Genomic DNA, 19,802 nt, shown 5'->3' with positions numbered 1-19,802 from the left:
CATTTCCTCCTGGCAGCGGGGCTTTCAGTATAGCGGCCGGGCAAGCTCAGAACGCTATTAATCTGCAGATTAACCCTATATCAAATAAGTTAATAGCATGTTTTTACATGACATGTTCTCAAAGGTTCACTACCACAATGAGTTTTTGATGCTGCTTATTTTCACTGAGCTAAAAACGCAGCGACTTACGGTTCCAGCAAAGTGGATGGGATTTCTTGAAATCTCAGACCCGCTGTGCATTTTTTTTTACATTGACTGTGTTGCGTGTTTGAAATCCGCAACATGTCGATTTCTCTTCGCTGAGTTTTATGTGTGAATTTTCCCTATAGAATTGCGTTAGATGCAGAAAATCCACTGGTAAAAAAACGCATGTGCGGAAAGGCACTAAAAACATATGTGATCCGCACATGACTATCAATAAAATTTTGTCAACGTCAAATACTAGGAAGTATCAAAAACAGAACAGCTTTATTGAAAACATGACACACCAAAAAGATAAAAAAATGCAGCATCAAAACACGGTAAAAACTCATGTAAAAAAACACAAGTTACATAATAGGTGCAGAAAATCTGCAACATCAAAAACTCACCAAATACTCATCGTGGGAACGTGGCCTTAAAGGGGTTGTCCTGTCCACTACTAGGTCAACTCCTTCTTGATCTAAGTGTTTGGCCCCAATAAAATAAAAAAGCTTATACTCACCTCCCGTGCTGGCGCCGTTCCAGCGGTGTCGGCACTCGCAGTCCTGGGACTCTCGTTCGGTTGTAGTGACACGTGAGCCACGCACCCAATCAGAGCTGGAGTCACTGTCCCCGGCTTCTGTCGAATTGAACATGAAGAGGAAGTCCGGACTGCAGCTGATCTCTGACTTCCTCTTCTTGCTCAATTCGACAGGACGCGGGGACAGTGACGGCAGCGCTGATTGGGAGCTGGCGTCACATGTCACAACAACAGCACGGGAGCCCCAGGGAGAGCGAGCGCCGACACCGCGGGAAAGGCACCAGCACGGGACGTGAGTATAAGCTTTTTTATTTTATCAGGGCCAAGCGTGGGGTACGACAAAGAGTTGTCCAAGCAGTGGACAACTTCTTTAAATATTCAAAACGCATAAATTATAAAGGTACTGAAGCAAGATTTTGTGGAACACATCCAATATTTGGCTAGATGCTCATTTTACAGAATTTTTCTACATCTAAACCACATAAAAGTCGACTATGGAAGCCCCGTCATCTCACAGGACGTGACATCCTCAATAACACAACCCTGTTACATTCTATGGAGCAGTTACAAACTTCTCGAGAACTTTCCTCTTTGTTTTCCAGGAAATACTGTAGATATTTCCCTGATAATGGGATAATTGTGCTTGTTAATAGGAAGCACATTAATTTCAATTTTTTTTTCTTAAAAAGCACCAGCGAACAAAAGACATTTTTTTTAAAACGGACATAAAAAATATGTGATACTGATATAAAAATACTGTACAGAAGAACACAAATCTAGTTCATCTATGCCATTCAATGATAAACACGTAAACCTGATAGTTATGAGATGAAAGTGGTGCACCCTGTGTGTTAGACTTGGGGCATTTTGTAACACAAAAAAACAGGCTTTGTACATTTTTGCACAGAATTTTTTAAATAGTTAATTTGCTTACTTAATGCACAGTTAAGCAGTTTTCTAAATTGTCTTCATTAGAAATGTTCTAGCAATTTCATTATCCAGCTTAAAGTTACAAATCTGTCAGAGCTTCAGCTCTTTGTTCCGAAAAGACCTCTGCTCCCCTCTCCCTTCTTTCAGGGTTAGAAATAGCAGCAGGGATGTCCACACAGATATCCACAGTGTGGATAGGGGAGATAACATATACAGCTTCAGGGAGGGCAGAGAAAATACATTAATATAAAAGTAAGAAATCACATGAAGAGAAAATAAGTGCAGTATAGGAGCTGATCATGAGCTAGTGGAGACAACAGCACCCTGGATACAAAGAGCTCACATCCAGCCTATATTACCGGGAGAGACACTCCCACAATAGAGCAATCTGAAATTTGGATCAGGTTACTAACTGCACATCAGGGGATCTGAAACTTAACGCAATTGAATTAATTTAAAGGAAACCTGTCATGTCTCCAAACGCTATTTACCTGCAGATATGGTGTTAATCTGCAGGTTAATATAATTCTAAAGCTGCTCAGCTGCAGCACTCAAAGCCTGGCTACTGGAGGAAATGAACTTTAGTCTTCCCGGCAGCCTGAGGCTTTCAGTCAAAAAGATGTGGCTTCAGTCACCGGCAGCTGTAAGCTAGCCCTGGCAATGACTGACAGCCATCTCTGCACTAATACGCTGTTGAAATGGCTGTCAGTCAATGTGACAGAGCATGCCTACAGCCGCTGCTCAGTGTGTACGGAGCAGTGACTGAAGGCGCTCCAGACATGCCTGAATGACTGAAAGCCAGAAGCTGCCAGGAAAAATAAAGTTAATTTACTCCCGGTAGCCGGCCTTTCAGTACAGTGGCCGCACAGCTATGGAACGCTATTATCTTGCAGATTAGCTCCATATCTGAATAGTAATAAAGTTTGGCACGTGATAGGTTCCCTTTACAGTAACCACTAATGTATGTAAAAATAATTTTTCCATGTCAAAGGTGTCCAAAGCCTTAAAGTCAACTCTTAATTTGACATTAATTTTGTGCCTAAAAATGGACCAGTCTAATTTTAAAATCTGGAGCTTTTGTTCAGTGTCCAAAGCCATATCTGATGTTCTTTATGGCGCAAACCAATAATAAAATTTGTCTAAATTGATTTCCTCCAAACTTTTACCAAATTTTTAGTGCAAGTAATTGTAGGCGAAGGTTCTCCCATGCCTAGACTACAAAGTGGACAGATCTTCTTCCCATCAGTGTCTTTCTTGAAAATTTTCTTACTTGTACCTGTGACTTTTAGCCATTCATGTTTCATCCATGGTGGCGGACAGGAAAGCTATACCGTTCAAGTAAAACAAAAAAAAAAAATGGATACAGTTAGAAGCAGCGCTCTAGGTTTTTGAAAACTAGATCATATTTAGGATTCTAAGTCTTGGATTTTACTAGCACTAAAATACTAGAGTAGTTTTACTTGATCACAAAATCTCACATATTTCCATTTATGCAGGCACATCAAAATGTAGGGGCTCACTATTTGGCTGCACGCTGACCTCTCTGCCGAAAACAGCAGAGGAACATACCTGCGTAAGGCCCTGTTGGTAGACAGAACATAGATCAAAGTCTACAGACAAAGCAACAAAGACGATGGCGGACCAAAGTCACTGTAAAACTAATGTAACGTACTATTGAGGTGCACACTTTTATTGTAAGTGGCCCTCTCGTTGAATACGTAGACGTTCTTTCTCAACCTGAAGACGTTCCTTCTCTATGTGAAGCTTCTCAGACTCGAACTTTAGGAGCTGTAGCCTCTCCTTTTCTAGCTGAAGATGTTCCCTTTCCAGTTTTAATTTTTCAGCTTCTATGTCCAAGGGTTGCAATACAGTTTTTTCCGATGGCGCAAAATCATTCTCCAGGTTGGCTTTCTCTGCGTGCATGACTTGTAGCCTGAGCTTCTCTCGTTCAATTTGCAAACGTTCTTTCTCAAGCTGGAGTCTCTCGTGCTCCATGTCTAAGTGCCGCAATCGCTCTCTTTCGATTTGCAGTCTCTCCTTTTCTACTTGTAGTCTCTCGGCTTCAATGGTTAAACGTTGTCTTTCCATCTCCAACTTCTGCTTCTCTAGATTTATAAGTAGATGGGAATCTTTATAGGGGATTCTGGCTATAGAACTTAGGGTGCCAAACTCCTCGATTCTGGGAAACTCCTCGGGAAGGTCATTTTCTTCTCTAGAGTCGGGCAATACAGTCGATAACATTTCATCTTCTTCCATTTCGAACTAGGAAAAAAGGAATAGGAAAGGTTTTTGAAATTTGCAATTTAAAAGACAAATATCATCCAAGACACGACTACCTTGAAGAGATCCCTTTATTGGTTTTTTTTATATGCTGTTCTAATAGTCTCATGGTTGTCATGTTGTTGTATAATCCGTATTTGTAAATCTACTTCTACCGTAAGTGATCACTTTGAGTCCATGATTCTTTAAAAGGGTCGTCCGGGATCTAAAAATATATTCTAACAGCAGAGAATGTGAGAAAATATGCAATTCTCACATCTTAAAGGGAATCTTCCAGCAGGTTTTAGCTATGTAATGTGATAGAAGAATGAGGTAGGGGCTAAAGCACTGAATTCAGGGATGTGTCACTTATTAGGTTGGGTGCTGTTGTTTACATTCAATGAAGGTTTTATCACCAGGACATTATCACTGCCAGGACTAGTGCTTATGTGCCTGCTAGTCCGACCACACCCCCTCCTCTGATCAGCAGTTTACTGTCACTGTACAGTGCACACAGAGAGCTGTGGTGTGGGTGGGGTTAGCTTTCTCAGCTCTGCTTCATGCAACATCTAAAAATTCTGATTGTGTCACAACAGCTGTTCCCAGTAAATTAAGTAATACACTGTTGGAATCAGGGTCTCTTTTCCTACATTATGCTGCTCTCAGATGAGGTAGCAATTACCTGCTGACATATTCCCTTCAATCCTTCTGCTGCTCCTGTGTGGTCATTCAGGTGGTCTCCACCGGTCTCGGTTTACTTTGCTGCCTGCAGTGATCACTTGCAGATACATCTATTTGACCACTGCAGCCAATCACTAGTCTCCTGGGCGATGCCTGTGTGTACGGCACAAGGATCATGAGGGAAGTGACTGCACTGATCATGTGGGTATACAGAGACAGGTAGGAACTGCCAGATCGAGAGTATTGAAGCGACGACAAGTGAGTATTGGTTACTTTATTTTTTCACATTCATTGCTGTTAGAATTTTTTTTAGATCCTGTTGACCCCTTTCAGATTATTACCCAATATCATAGTAGGGCTGCTCAGTGATACTTCAAGCTAATAATCAAGACAGAATACTGTTTTATTGGTGCAGACAAGAGGCCCGATAGCGAAAATAAAAATGAAGGCGTCTTGGGTTTGGAAAGGGTGGCATGACACTCGGATCAGTGTCTGGTGGGAAGGAGAAGCCTGGGTTCACACTAAGATTTTGAAAAATATATGGTGGTCTTTAGAGGAGAATGTCTTTATAATGAGCCAGGCGATTTATTATACATCATTTTTATTTTCTTGCAGATTCCTTATCAATTCTTGGAGAATAACTCTTCTTGGGCCACGTTCACACGTTCAGTATTTGGTCAGTATTTTGCATCAGTATTTGTAAGCCAAAACCAGGAGTGGAGCAATCAGAGGAAAAGTATAAGGCTACATTCTTACAATGAGCTTTTGGTGCATTTTAGGAAAGTGGATGGGATTTATAGAAATGTCATGCCCACTGTTCTTCTTTTTAACGCTGCGTAAACTGACTTTTGGTGCGTTTTCAAATCTGCAGAATGTCAATTTCTCTTACGCTGAGTTTTCTGTGCGGGTTTTCCTATAGACTTACATTATATGAGGAAAATCCGCAACAAAAAAGCCTACAAGTGTTTTTAGTGCATTTCCAAAGGCGGAAACGCATCAAAAATGCGTGTAATCCGCACCTAAGTATAGCAAAAAAGTTTTGTCAAAGCAAAAAAACAGGAAGTATCAAAAACAAAGCAGCTTTATTTAAAGCATGACACACCAAAAAGAGACAAAAAATGCAGCATTAAAAACACGCTAAACATGCATGCTAAAAAACACACACAAAAACACAATGAAATAATGCAAGTAACCTAATTTAAAAATGGTATTTTTTCGGACTATAAGACGCACTGGACTGTAAGACGCATCTAGGTTTTAGAGGAGGAAAATAGGAAAAAAAATGTAAGCAAAATATGTGATCATGACGCACTGTTATGGGGGGGGCGGTCTTCTGCTATCACTGTTATAGGGGCAATGTCCCCCAATTCTGTACTAATATCCCCCATCCTGGTATATATATGTCCCCATCCTGGTATATATGGCCCCCATCCTAATCCTGGTATGCATGGTCCCCTAATCCCCATCCCAGTATGCATGGCCTCCTAATTCCCATCCTGGTATGCATGGCCACCCATCCCCATCCTGGTAAGCATGGTCCCCAATCCCTATCCTGGTAAGCATGGCCCCCCCATCCCTATCCTGGTAAGCATGGCCCCCCATGCTGGTAGGAATGGCCCCCCTTCCTGGTATCCATGGCCCCCCATCTCCATCCTGGTATGCATTGCCCACCATCCCTATCCTGGTATGCATGGCCCCCCATTTCCCTCCCCTGGTAAGCATGGCCCCCCATCCTGGTAAGAATGGCCCCCAATCCTGGTATCCATGGCCCCCCATCCACATCCTGGTAAGCATGGCCCCCCCATCTCCATCCTGGTAAGCATGGCCCCCCCATCCCCATCCTGGTAAGCATGGCCCCCTATCCTGGTAAGAATGGCCCCCCATCCTGGTATCCAGGGCCCCCCATCCTCATCCTGGTATGCATGGCTCCCCATTCCTATCCTGGTATGCATGCCCCCCCATCCCTATCCTTGTAAGCATGGCTCCCCATCCTGGTAAGAATGGCCCCCCATCCTGGTATCTATAGTGCCCCATCCCTATTCTGGTATGCATGGCACCCATCATCACCATCCTGGTAGGCATTGGCCCCCATCCCCATCCTGGTATCCATGGCCCCTCATCTCCATCCTGGTAAGAATGGCCCCCAACCTGGTATACATGGCTCCCCATCCCCATCCTGGTATGCATGGCCCCCTCATCTCCAATCCAGTATGCATGGCCCCTCATCCCTTATCCTGGTATACATGGTCCCCCATCCCCATCCTGGTAAGAATGGCCCTCCATCCTGGTATGCATGCCCCCCTATCCCTATCCTGGTATGCATGGCCCCCTATCCCTATCCTGGTATGCATGGCACCCCATCACTGCACACATGAAAAAATAAACAATTCTAATCACCTTCCTTCCCTCTGCTCCAGCACTGCGTACTGTTCTGCCAGCAGCTGATCTCAGCAACTGAGCTGCACATGACATCACTGCCCTATGCCCTCAGGCACTGAGGTGAGCTGCCGGGATATTCACTCCTCTGCACGCCGGGACTATGGGCGTGGAGAGGAGTGAATATTCATTTTCTTTAATAGCCGTCACACTGTCAGTCGCAGCCATGGCTTCCTGTTGCAGCTCAGCGATCCTGTGTGCCCGCTACTAAAGAGATTGAATATTCACTCCTCTCCATGCCCATGGGAGTTGGGAGGAGTGAATATTCATACTCTAATAGCGGGCACACAGGATCGCTGAGCCGCTGCAGGAGCCGTGGCTGTGACTGACAGTGTGGGCTATTAAAGAAAATTAATATTCACTCCTCTCCACTCTCATGGGCGTGGAGAGGAGTGAATATTCATTCCCTTTAGTAGAGAGCACACAGGATCGCCAAGCCGCAGCAGCCAACTTCTGCCTGCGCCCCGCTCCTCCGCTGCCGCTCCCCTCACCCCATCATCCACAATGTATTATCCGGACTATAAGACACACCCCCCACTTTCCTCCAAAATTTTGGAGGAAAAAAAGTGCGTCTTATAGTCTGAAAGATACGGTAATAGGTGCAGAAATGGTGCAAAAATTCTGCGACATCCAAAACTCACCAAAAGCTCATCGTGGGAATGTAGCCTAATAGAAACACGTCACCACTTCTCCATTCTTAACCCACTCCTGCTTTTGACTTACCAATACTGGTGTAAAAACTGACCAAATACTGAATGTGTGAACGTGTCCTTGTACTTCTATCTAAAATCAAAGGCATACAGAAGGTACAGTAAAGGCCAGCAGATTTCAGATGGGACATTGCCACATGCAACAAACCGTACAGGACGTTTAGTTTCACAAATCTACGTACTCAGATGGCAATATGTTGCCCGACCTGAGCTAACTGCCTAGCAAAAGTATACAACTGGCCAATAAATTATCAGCAATTTCTCATTAGGCTTTGCCATGTCCCACAACTTGGGAATAATACAGACAGTATTGTATTGTCATTATATCGTGCTGTTTCATTGCTATGCAATTTGGTTTGCCCCTCTTTAGAAGTTTATCTCTCCCTCTAGCTCTGATGTAGCTCTAATGTCAGTCACCCCTCCTTTCTTCCTCATTTACAGTCTGCCAGCCATCTTAGAAGCTCATGTGTCTGCATCTCTGGTTCAGTAAAGTATTTTTACTTACTGTATTTGTGCATAACTTCAAGAATTCAGCTGGAAAATAAACCTTCTTCTGGAATTTTCATACATGCCTCCTGCAGTCGAGTTCAAGCTACCTGACGATATATCTGTGTGAGTACTGGCTCATACTGAGGCAGCCTAGAAACAGTGTCTCAAGCGCCATACGCTTGCAGCCTAGTTATGGAGTCAGGATAGTAAAAAATACTTTTGCCAGATACATCTGTAAAGCCAGATTACAGCACCTTGAAGCCCATGAAGCACAATGGCTGAGGGAAAGACTACACAGTCTTTGCCCGATCCACTGTCAGATGAAGAATGTGTTTAATCCAGAGTCCAGTGAGAAGGCTAAACATTCTATAAAGCTGACATGGAAAGTTAAAGAATACCTAAAAATAATTAAACAGGAACTCTCTTATAATCTATCAGACTTATGGCAAAAATTGAAGTCACATCAACATCATCTCTCAGCCTGCTTCTCTCAAACTACCACTAGAGGGAGTTCTAGGACACATGTGTGCAGTTTATGAGTTTTATACCAGAAAGGCGAGCAAACTGCGAGGTTTCCAGCAACTTAATTCCGAAAGATGTCGCACAGTACGTGGTATCAAGTCCAAGACACAAGCAAGAATTGCACGAATTCCACAGATGTCATCTCGCATTTCTGGGTCTACCAAGCAGTCAAAACGCTCATCTAAGTAAGGCTCTTCGAAATCTTCAACACTCAGCGAACAACTTATAAGAGCACGTCCAGAAGCTGAGGCTGCTAAAATACAAGCCTCCGTTGTGCAAAACAAAACTGAGATGGCAGTGGGAGCAGCATGCAAGAAGGCAGAAATGGATGCATTGGAAGCGAATGTAGCAGCTAAATAAACATGCAAGGAGGCAGAAATGAAAGCCAACGCAGAGCGCAAAAGGGCATTAGTAGAAGCCCTAGAGATAGAATGTGAGCATGTCATCAATGCTATCAATGGTAGTCAAAGAGACAGTATTAGTTTAAGTAATTTTGATACAGAACACCCTCTTAAGCGCACAAGAGACTATGTACTAAGCCAAAATTGCGCACCCGACTCCCAACAATCATTCCTGACAGTGCAGACATTCATCCAAGGCAACAGGACACAGATCCTTCTCCAGCATCCTGCATTCAAGGTCAGTACAACGCGCTGCCAACCCCTCATCCTGAACCTCCTGCTTGCACCAGAACGAACCAGGCCCCTGCAACTCAGCAAACCCTATAAACAGCCAATATGCAGGCAAGCCATCACATTCCGGATAATCACATAGCCTCAGTTCCATGCATGCCAGAAACTATGCATATTACTGGACTATATGCCTATGCACACCCTACCTTCCTGCACTTCTACACTGTGTTCCAAATTATTATGAAAATAATATTTTCTCAGATTTTCCCAAATTACCTATATGAATTGCAGTCATTGTAATTTTCCAGTCAAATAACTATTAGAGTACAACTGAAAGGTTTTTGTACAAACTGCCTATGATAACAGTATATTTTTAAAAAAAAATAAAACACTCAAACTGCACTCAAAATGCACGTTCCAAATTATTATGCACAGCAGAGTTTTCAACCTTTTCATTTTAATAAAGAACAAAAAAATTGACATATTTGAAATTATAAGCATTAGCAGCTTATTACAAACTGAAATCAAACAGTTTTCAACCCAAAACTTTATTCTAGGTGATGTTACATTTGCACATAGGACCGCTTGTTCGAAAGGAGCTTCTGAACTCTCTCGTCCATTGAATTTGTCAGGTTTTGGATGGTTTCTGCTTCAATTGTTTTGCATGAGGACAGAATACCCTCCCAGAGCTGTTGCTTAGATGTGAACTGCCTCCCGCCATCATAGACACTCCTTTTGAAGATGCTCCAGAGTTTCTCAATGGGGTTGACGTCAGGGGAGCATGGGGGCCACACCATAAGTTTGTCCCCTTTTATGCCCATAGCAGCCAGAGATGCAGATGTGTTATGTGCAGCATGAGATGGTGCATTATCATGCATGAAAATGATCTTGCTGCGGAATACACGGTTCTTCTTCTTGAACCATGGAAGGAAGTGCTGTTTGAGAAACTCAACATACATTATGGAGTTCATCTTTACCCCTTCAGGGATCCTAAAAGGGCCGACAATCTCTCTCCCCATGATTCCAGCCGAAAACATTACTCCACCTCCTCCTTGTTAGTGCCGTAGCCGTGTTTGCATGGGGTGTCCATCAACCAGCCATCCTCCACTCCATCCATCTGGACCATCGAGATCATTTCATGCATGATAATGCCCCGTCTCATGCTGCACATAACACATCTGCATCTCTGGCTGCTATGGGCATAAAAGGGGACAAACTTATGGTGTGGCACCCATGCTCCCCTGACCTCAACCCCATTGAGAACCTCTGGAGCATCATCAAAAGGAGTGTCTATGATGGCGGGAGGCAGTTCACATCTAAGCAACAGCTCTGGGAGGGTATTCTGTCCTCATGCAAAACAATTAAAGCAGAAACCATCCAAAACCTGACAAATTCAATGGACGAGAGAGTTCAGAAGCTCCTTTCGAACAAGCGGTCCTATGTGCAAATGTAACATCACCTAGAATAAAGTTTTGAGTTGAAAACTGTTTGATTTCAGTTTGTAATAACCTGCTAATGCTTATAATTTCAAAAATGACCATTTTTTTGTTCTTTATTAAAATGAAAAGGTTGAAAACTCTGCTGTGCATAATAATTTGGAACATGCATTTTGACTGCAGTTTGAGTTTTTTATTTTTTTAAAAATATACTGTTATCATAGGCAGTTTGTACAAAAACCTTTCAATTGTACTCTAATAGTTATTTGACTGGAAAATTACAATGACTACAATTCATATAGGTAATTTGGGAAAATCTGAGAAAATATTATTTGCATAATAATTTGGAACACAGTGTAGTTCCAGATGATACAGGCAATATAAATAACACTACTCAGTCAGCAATTGTCTTTCCAAAATCAGAGAAAACTGACATGTCTGACTTTGCAAGGTACATGGTTGACTGCGAACTTACTATGACCGGTCTCACAAGGTTCGATGATCAATCTGAGAACCATAGAGGTTGGAAGTGTGCCTTTAGATCCATGATTAGTGATCTTGGCATCACTGCTGCTGAATAGCTAGATCTGCTAATCAGGTAGCTCGGGCCACAATCCACAAAGCGGGTCAAGAGACTCAGATCTGTTCACATCAGTAATCCAGCGGCTGGTCTAATGGCTACATGGAAGAGATTAGAAAGAAGCTTTGGCAGCCCCGAAGCCAAAGAAAATGCACTGTTCAAGCGACTACAGGATTTTCCAAAAATACCCAGTAAGGACAATTCAAAATCCCAAGAGCTCAGTGACCTACTGAAAGAGCTCCAGCTGGCCAAGGCAGACACGCACCTATCTAGCCTCAGCGACCTGGACACTGCTTGTGGGGTAAACCCAATAGTCTCTAAGCTGCCATACAATATTCAAGAAAAGTGGACCACACTGGGATCAAGATACAAAAGAGAAAACCAAGTCACTTTTCAGCTGTTTTCATACTTCTATGAGTTTATCAAAAATATTGAGTCAGTGTTAAACTGACCCAATCTTTTCCTACGGAGAACCCAGCGACCCTGGTTTATCTCCTCCTAAATATGAGAGTCCACGTTCTAATAACAGAAACAGCAGAGGTCCAGTGTCAGTGAAAAAGACTTATGTTCTTCCCACACCTAAATCAGCTCCAGACAAGAACAACAAAAGTGAAAAGGTTGAAAACTCAAATCAACTGTGTCCCATTCGTAATGAGCCACATCCCCTAAAGAAGTGCATCCGCTTCAGAAAGAAACCGTTTCAGGAGCTTTTAAAGAAATTTGGGGTGTGATTCAGATTTTGTGCTTCTACTGAACACTTTGCTAAAGACTGTAAATTTATTATTAAGTGTTTTGAGTGCAACAGTGAGGACCATGTACAAGCGATCCATCCATCCCAACCTATCTCTGCACCGCTTACGCCTTCTTACACCACAAGGCATGGCAGGGAGGATGCAGATAAAGCAGTGAGTCCTACCACAGTATCTTCTTCATGCACGAAGTCTGTGGAGAAGGCCCTTGGACAGATCATGTGCGAAGATATGCCTGGTGAACATGCATCCCAAAGGTCAACCAAAGAAATACGCAAAGGTGTACATCATCCTGGACGATCAGAGCAACTGCTCACTTCCAAGCTCAGAAGTCTTTGATCTGTTCAATTTAAAGGGAAATGCTTACCCCTGCACAATGGACACCTGTGGTGCTGTTACAGGGGTCTCTGGGAGAAGATTCAGTGGACTTATAGTATAATCTCTTGAGAACAAGGTGGAGATACCCCTAAGCACTCTCCTCGAATGCAACCAGATACCGTCCAATAGAGAGGAGATCCCAACTCCAGAAGCTGCTCTTCATCACCCTCATCTAAAGACCATGGCCAACAAGATACTAGCCCTTAACAACAGTGCAGATAGCCTGATTCTGCTCGGCAGAGATATTCTCCAGCTACACAAGATAGGTCAGCAAATCAATGGACCACATGATGCTCCATTTGCCCAATGCTTTGCTCTAGGCTGAGTTATCAAAGGCAATGTCTGCATAGATAAGATGAAGTGGCCTACAAAGATTTCCTCATTTAAGACTCATATCTTGCCAAATGGTTGCAGCACTTACTTTCAGCCTTGCCCACATCATTACTGGGTGAAGGAGAAGCTGAGTGACAGTAAGTGGCAGTAAGAAACCCCTGACAATGTGAACACGTTCCACTCCTGTGATGAAAACCTCGGGTCTACGGTATTCAATTCTACAAGTGAAGACAACAAGTTGGCACCTGCAAGAGAGGACAAACAATTCACAATGGTTATGGAAACGGAATTTGCTCAGGATGATTCCAACAGCACCTTTACTCTTTGGTTGTCCAATAACGAAGTTGCCGAATAATCTGCAGCAAGCAACTGCAAGGTTTTCATCTTTAAAACGCACCCTAAAGAGGAAACCAGAGATGAAGAAACATTTCATCGACTTCATGCTGAATATCTTTGACAGAGATCATGCAGAGTCTGCACCACTGCTAAAGGAAGTAGAAGAATGTTGGTACCTTCCATTCTTTGGCGTCTATCACCCTCGTAAACCTAACCAAATCAGAGTGGTGTTTGATTCCAGTACTCAGTGTGAAGGCATCTCTTTCAATAACCTACTCCTTACTGGGCCTAACCTAAACAACAGCCTTAGAGGAGTACTGATTTGCTTCAGACAAGAACCTGTTGCAGTTATGGCCGACATCCAGCAAATGTTTCATTGTTTTATTGTGAGGGAAGACAGTAGAAACTACCTCAGGTTCCTATGGCACAAGGGCAATGACATCCACAATGAAGTCATAGATGACCAGATGAAGATACACGTGTTTGGCACCACCTGTTGTAGCAATCTATGGACTGAGATGAACAGCCCAGGCGAGTGAGAGAGAGTACGGATCTGATGCCCGTCTATTTGTGGAGAAGAAGTTCTATGTAGATGATGGGCTTAAGTCTTTGACCACAGGTGAAGAAGCAATTGATCTGCTCTCTAGAACACAGGAAATGCTGTCAGCTGCCAACCTCAGGCTTCATAAGATCATTTCCAACAGTCAGGAGGTAATGAAGGCATTCCCATCTGGGGACGTTGCAACGAACTTAAAGGACCTCGATCTAGATTCTGATGTTCCTGCTATGGAATGCCTTGGTAAGTTGTGGGACATTAAACAGGACACATTCACATTCCAGGTGTCAGTCTGCGATAAACTTTTCACCAAATGAAAAGTCTTATCTGTTGTAAACAGTTGTAAACAACATCTTCAATCCTCTTGGGTTTATAGCATTCATGACCTTTGAAAGCAACATACTGCTGAGGCAGTTTACCACCAGAAAACAGACTGGGACACTCTGCTACTGCCTCAGAAACAACAAAGGTGGGAGACATGGAAGAAGTCTCTGAAGGTCTTAGAACATCTCCATCTTAAGGTATCTTTCAGCTGCTATCAGAAAAAGAGGTTCATATCTTCTCGGATGCATCTACAGAGGCTATAGCTGCAGTAGCCTATCTGAAGACCTCAGAAGCCAACAACAAGGTACATTACGTATTTGTCCTGGTTAAGGCCAAACTAATCCCAAAACCCGCTCACTCTGTACCAAAGCTTGAACTTTGTGCTGCATTACTGGCAGTGGAGATTGCTGAAGTTATAAAGGATGAAGGACATTGCTATTGATTCATTTACAATGTACTCAGATAGTAGACCGGTGTTTGGTTACATATACAACCAAACAAAATTCAATGTCTATGTCAGCAATAAAGTAGAGCGCATCAGAACCTTTTCTACTCCAGAGCAGTGACACCACATCTCCATTGACCTGAACCCAGCTGACCGAGGAACAAGACTCACAGCTGCATCTAAGCTCAATGACACTAAGCTCTAAAGTCACCTCCAAGTCTCCTATACAAGTATTCTTGATCAATGGACACCAACAACACTTACGAGCTGGTGGAACCGGAGTCTGACAAAGAAATCATACCAACCATCTCTACTCACTACACTTCTATGATACCAAAATTGAAGCTAAAGTCTCAAGTTGGTCATCTGTAGTGTGGACCATAGCTTGTCTTACTCACATCACTCATTGTTTTATCATAGACAATTCATCCGGATGTTGAGGCTGGCAAATGTGTAAAGGACACCGTATGGTTGCTGACATCGAACATGCTGAACAGGTTATCATCAGGGGTGCGCAAAAAGAAGAATATCATCATGAGATTGATAGTATCACAAAGGGTACCAGCCTGTTCAAGAACAGCACACTGCTTGAATTGAACCCAGTGGTTGATCATTGCAAACTGATAAGAGTGGGTGGTCATATAGAGAAGTCTTATCGATGGGATAAGGAGTAGAATCCTCTCATCATTCCAGGTCAGCACTACATCGCTACTTTACTGGTCCATCACTATCATGAGTGCAGCACCAAGAAAGACAGATTACTGAAGGCCCCATCAGGTCAGCTGGCTTATGAATTGTAGGAATGAAGAGGTATGTCTTCTCAGTGCTCCACAGATGCGTTAAGTGTCAAAGGTTTAGAGGAAAACAACATCAACAGATGGTGAGTCTCCCAGCAGATCAGCAATTCATGTACGTTGGCATAGATGCCTTTGGCCAATGGTCGGTTGTTAAAAGAGGACCCGTAGTGGAGCCGCAAACTGTAAGTAGTGGGCTGTGCTGTTCAACTGTCTTAGCATCCGAGCAGATCACATTAAGATGATTGAATCCATGGATTCCTCTTGCTTCATCAATGCCCTCGGAAGATTCTTGTCCATCAGGAGACCTGCCAAACAACTCAAGTCTGACTGCGGCACTAACTTTGGGAGAGCCTGCAAGGAACTGCAGCTAGACAACTTCTTGACTCACAATGGGTGCTCCTGGGTATTCAATCCCCCACATTCATCACATATGAGGTTATCCTGGGAACGTATGATTGGTATCACAGAAATAATCCTTGATTTGAAGTTGCTGGACCACAAGTTGCCTCTCACTCATGAAGTTCTGGTCACCTTTCTAGCAGAAGTGTCCACTATAATAAATGCAAGATCATTGGTACCAGTATCATCGGACCTTGATGCTCCAACGATTCTGCCTCTGGCCACACTTCTTATGCAGAAGGTTGGAGCTGCTGCACTCCTTCCAGGGAATTTTGAGACATTTACAGATGTCAGTGGAAGCAGGTACAACACTTGTCTAATGTCTTTTTGGCACCACTGAAAGACTGAATACCTATACTTGCTTCAAGGCCGTCACAAATGGCAGACTGCAAAACCTAATCTCCAAGAAGGAGACATTGTCCTAAAAGATAAGAAAGTTCATTGCAATGATTGGCCAATCGGTATAATCACCAAGGTTATGCCTAGTAGCGATGGGAAGACTCGATAGGTGGAAGTCAAGGTGACGAAAAGTGGTTCAACAAGAGTTTTCTTTCGCCCAGTCACTGAACTTGTACTGCATCTGCCAAAGGAGGATATAACTTGAAGCTAGACATTATTACTGGATACAGCTTATGGCGGAGAGAATACCTGCTAATACCTCCAGCTGCGTTAGAACCTTCACCATCGGATTATTAGGTTGGTGGAAGTGTTTGCAAGCTGCAGCTTCCAAAATCCAAAGATGGGTTTCCGATTGAACTCGGATTATCCTATTGTTGTGGACTACAGGCCACCAACCGTAGTTGCAGTTTTATGGTTGCGAGTTTGTGTGTTTCTTTTTTATCTTTTAGGTTACAGATCGACGGTGGACATCATTGAAGGACTTTATGTCAAGATTGGATCATCGTGAAATCTAAAGATTTTAGATGGGGAGTGTCATGTCCCTCGACTTGGGAATAATACAGACAGTTATACTGTGCTGTTTCATTGCTATGCAATAAGGTTTGCCCCTCTTTAGAAGTTTGTCCTTCCTCTCTCCCTGTCTCTCCCTCTAGCTCTGATGTCAGTAACCCCTCCCTTCTTCCTCATTCTTCCTCATTCACTGTTGTCAGCCATCTTAGAAGCTCATGTGTTTGCATCTCTGGTTTAGAAAAGTATTTTTTACCTACTCTATTTGTGCATAGCTACAGGAATTCAGCTGGAAAATAAACCTTTTTCTGGAATCTTCATACTTGCCTCCTGCAGTCGAGTTCAAGCTATCTGATGAAATATCTACGTGTGAGTACTGGCTCATACTGAGGCAGCCTAGAAACGGTGTCTCAAGCGCTTTGCACTTGCAGCCTAGTTATGGAGTCAGAATAGGCTTATTGCAGCTGCAGTCATAGAATATAATATAATAAAAGATTTGGAGACCATATCTTCCAATCTGTCCACTGATTCCTTTTCTAGTTCTACATTACATTTTCCTTTTTTTACATTTTATACATATCTTGACATCTAGTATTACATTTACTACAATACAATGATCTTCGCTTGATCTTTAGGCAAATGAAGAAATGACAAATGAAGCATCACTGCTGTTTCTTACTGACTTTTTGGAATCTATTTGATTCGCATTCACTTTTCTAAAATTCTCTACTGGTGTTTTTCAATGTCATTTAGTGAGAAACACCACCTGCCAAGAAGATGAACCCCTCCTGATTCATTAAGATTGCTTTATTTTATGCTAGTATTATTAATGAGGAGTGTGCGTAGATAAGCTTTGCCAAATTCATTAAGAGGAGCACTCCAATTAATTAATTTGGGCACCTTTTCAGTAGCATAACCCTCTGTGAAACTTGCCAGAACTGTTACTCCAGACGGAGACTGGAGTAACACTTCTGGAGTAAGAGACTCTATCACTTTTGAAGAATTTTACAGGTGAGCATAGTCACGCCTTGTCTCCTCCCCAGGTTTACCCATTTTGCCATAGCTGCCCAAAACTGGTGTGAAATCGCCAAAAAGTCAGAAAAGTTTTGTGACTTTTCAAAATATTTTATGCCTAAACTGAATTTTCAATTGTTGGTGTCAAAGAAACATTAATCCCCTATATTTATTTGCCTTTTTATTTTATATTTGTCTGTCATAAATAGTATAACTGTAATTTACTATAATGTTATTATCTAATTATGATTTTATTCCATTAATTGAGGTCGTGTTCTCAATCTACTACTGTGGATTGGCCGACTAAAACATCCTGCAGATCTACAACGTAGGCCATGGATTCAGATTGCAGGCTACCCTATATGGGGTTATATAGGTTATCATGCTACCATAGGTACATGGGATTATATAGGCTGTCATGTTATCCTATGTAAATGTGGTTGTGTAGGCTGTTATTGGACATTCAGGGTAGTCTAAACAACTGAATCAGAAAAAGAAGAAAAATCTCTACACACAAAAGCAAAAACATTTTTGGTCAAAAATTTAAATATCCAATTTCCCCATTAACAGCAACTTTCACTTTGGCTAATTTAGTGGTGGAGGTTGGGGAACGCCAGATGCCTCCATTGCCACATATTGTACATTATATGGACAAAAGTATTGAGACACCTCCACATTACACCTATGGCTTCCCATTCTATAACCATAGACATTAATATGGTGTTAGTCCCCATTTTGCAGCCATAACAGCTTCCCCTCTTCTAGGAAGGCATTCTATAAGAATTTTGCCCCTTCATCCACAAGATAATTTGTGAAGTCAGATACTGATGTTGGGCAGAGGCCGGGCTCACAATCTCCGGTCAAGTTCATCCCAAAGATGTTGCATGGGGTGGAGGTCCGGGCTCTGTGTGGCCGGTCATGTTCTTCCAACCATACTCCCCCAACCATGTCTGTATGGAGCTTGTGCACTGGGCACAGACATGGGGAACAGAAAAGGGAGAACCCCAAACTGTTCCCACAAAGCTGTAAGCTACAATTGTTCAAAATGTCTTGTAAGTTGAAGCATTAAGATTTCTTTTCGAAAATTAAGGAAAAGAGGCCAACCCCTGAAACACAACCTCATAGTATTATCCTCCGCTACCAAACTGTACAGCGGGTGCAATGTAGTCAGGTGGGTAACATTCTCCTGGCATTCACCAAACCCAAACTCCTCCATCAGACGCACATAGAGAAGTGCGATCCGTCACTGCACAGAACACGTCTCCTCCAAAGCCCAGTGGTGGCGGCTTTACACCACTCCATCCGATGCTCGGCATTGTGCTTGGTGATGTACGGTTGCATGCAGCTGCTCGGCCCGGTGGGGTCGCAGTGTTTGTGCTGATTTTATACCAGAGGAGGGGTCTGGACTCTGCAGTTATGGAGTAAGCAGAACGTTGGTGACTTTTCTGCCCTCTGATCCTCAGCAGTCGGCCCCCCGCTTTGTAATGTTATGAGGTCTCCACTTTGTGGCTGAGTTGCTGCAGTTCCTTCCACTTCTCCATAATATCTTTAACAGGTGATGGTAGAGGAAGAAATGTCATGAACGGACTTGTTACCCCGGTGGCTCCTATTACAGTACTGCGCTGGTATCAGGGAGCTCTGCACCACCGGCCGATCTGTTACATGTTAATAAAGGCAGACGGCATGTGAGGGGTGGATGTTATACACCAGGGTGTGGGGCTAGATGTCATACACCAGGGGCGTGGGGGGTCGGGATGTCATACACCAGGGGCGCGGGGCCGGATGTTATACACCAGGGGCGTGGGGCTAGATGTTATACACTGGGGGTGAGGGGCTGGATGTTATACACTGGGGGTGAGGGGCTGGATGTTATACACCAGGGGCGTGGGGCTAGATGTCATACACCAAGGGCGCGGGGCCGGATGTTATACACCAGGGGCGCGGGGCTAGATGTCATACACCAGGGGCGAGGGGCCGGATGTTATACACCAGTGGCGTGGGGCTAGATGTCATACACCAGGGGCGCGGGGGGTCGGGATGTCATACACCAGGGGCGCGGGGCCGGATGTTATACACTGGGGGTGAGGGGCTGGATGTTATACACCAGGGGCGTGGGGCTAGATGTCATACACCAAGGGCGCGGGGCTGGATGTCATACACCAGGGGCGA

General features: G+C 43.5%; 1 protein-coding gene across 4 annotated transcripts in view; it reads right to left on the bottom strand.

The window, feature by feature from the left end:
• Positions 1-211: 211 nt before the first annotated feature.
• MSANTD4 (Myb/SANT DNA binding domain containing 4 with coiled-coils) overlaps positions 212-19,802 on the bottom strand; it is a 37,890-nt gene continuing 18,299 nt past the window's right edge. For 2 of the 4 annotated variants that reach the window (XM_073662083.1, XM_073662081.1), the window contains one exon: positions 212-3,913. In XM_073662083.1, the coding sequence (XP_073518184.1) occupies positions 3,341-3,913 (573 nt within the window). In that variant the 3' untranslated portion in view covers positions 212-3,340. The remainder of the gene's footprint in view (positions 3,914-19,802) is intronic. The other 2 variants (XR_012266387.1, XM_073662082.1) reach the window with 2 other exon arrangements.

The sequence above is a fragment of the Phyllobates terribilis genome, unplaced genomic scaffold, assembly GCF_046119375.1.
Source record: "Phyllobates terribilis strain yellow unplaced genomic scaffold, ASM4611937v1 Scaffold_2__4_contigs__length_985480577, whole genome shotgun sequence".
NCBI lineage: Eukaryota > Metazoa > Chordata > Amphibia > Anura > Dendrobatidae > Phyllobates > Phyllobates terribilis.
The sequence above is the reverse complement of the archived record's forward strand: the minus strand, read 5'-3'. Positions and strand labels throughout refer to the sequence as shown.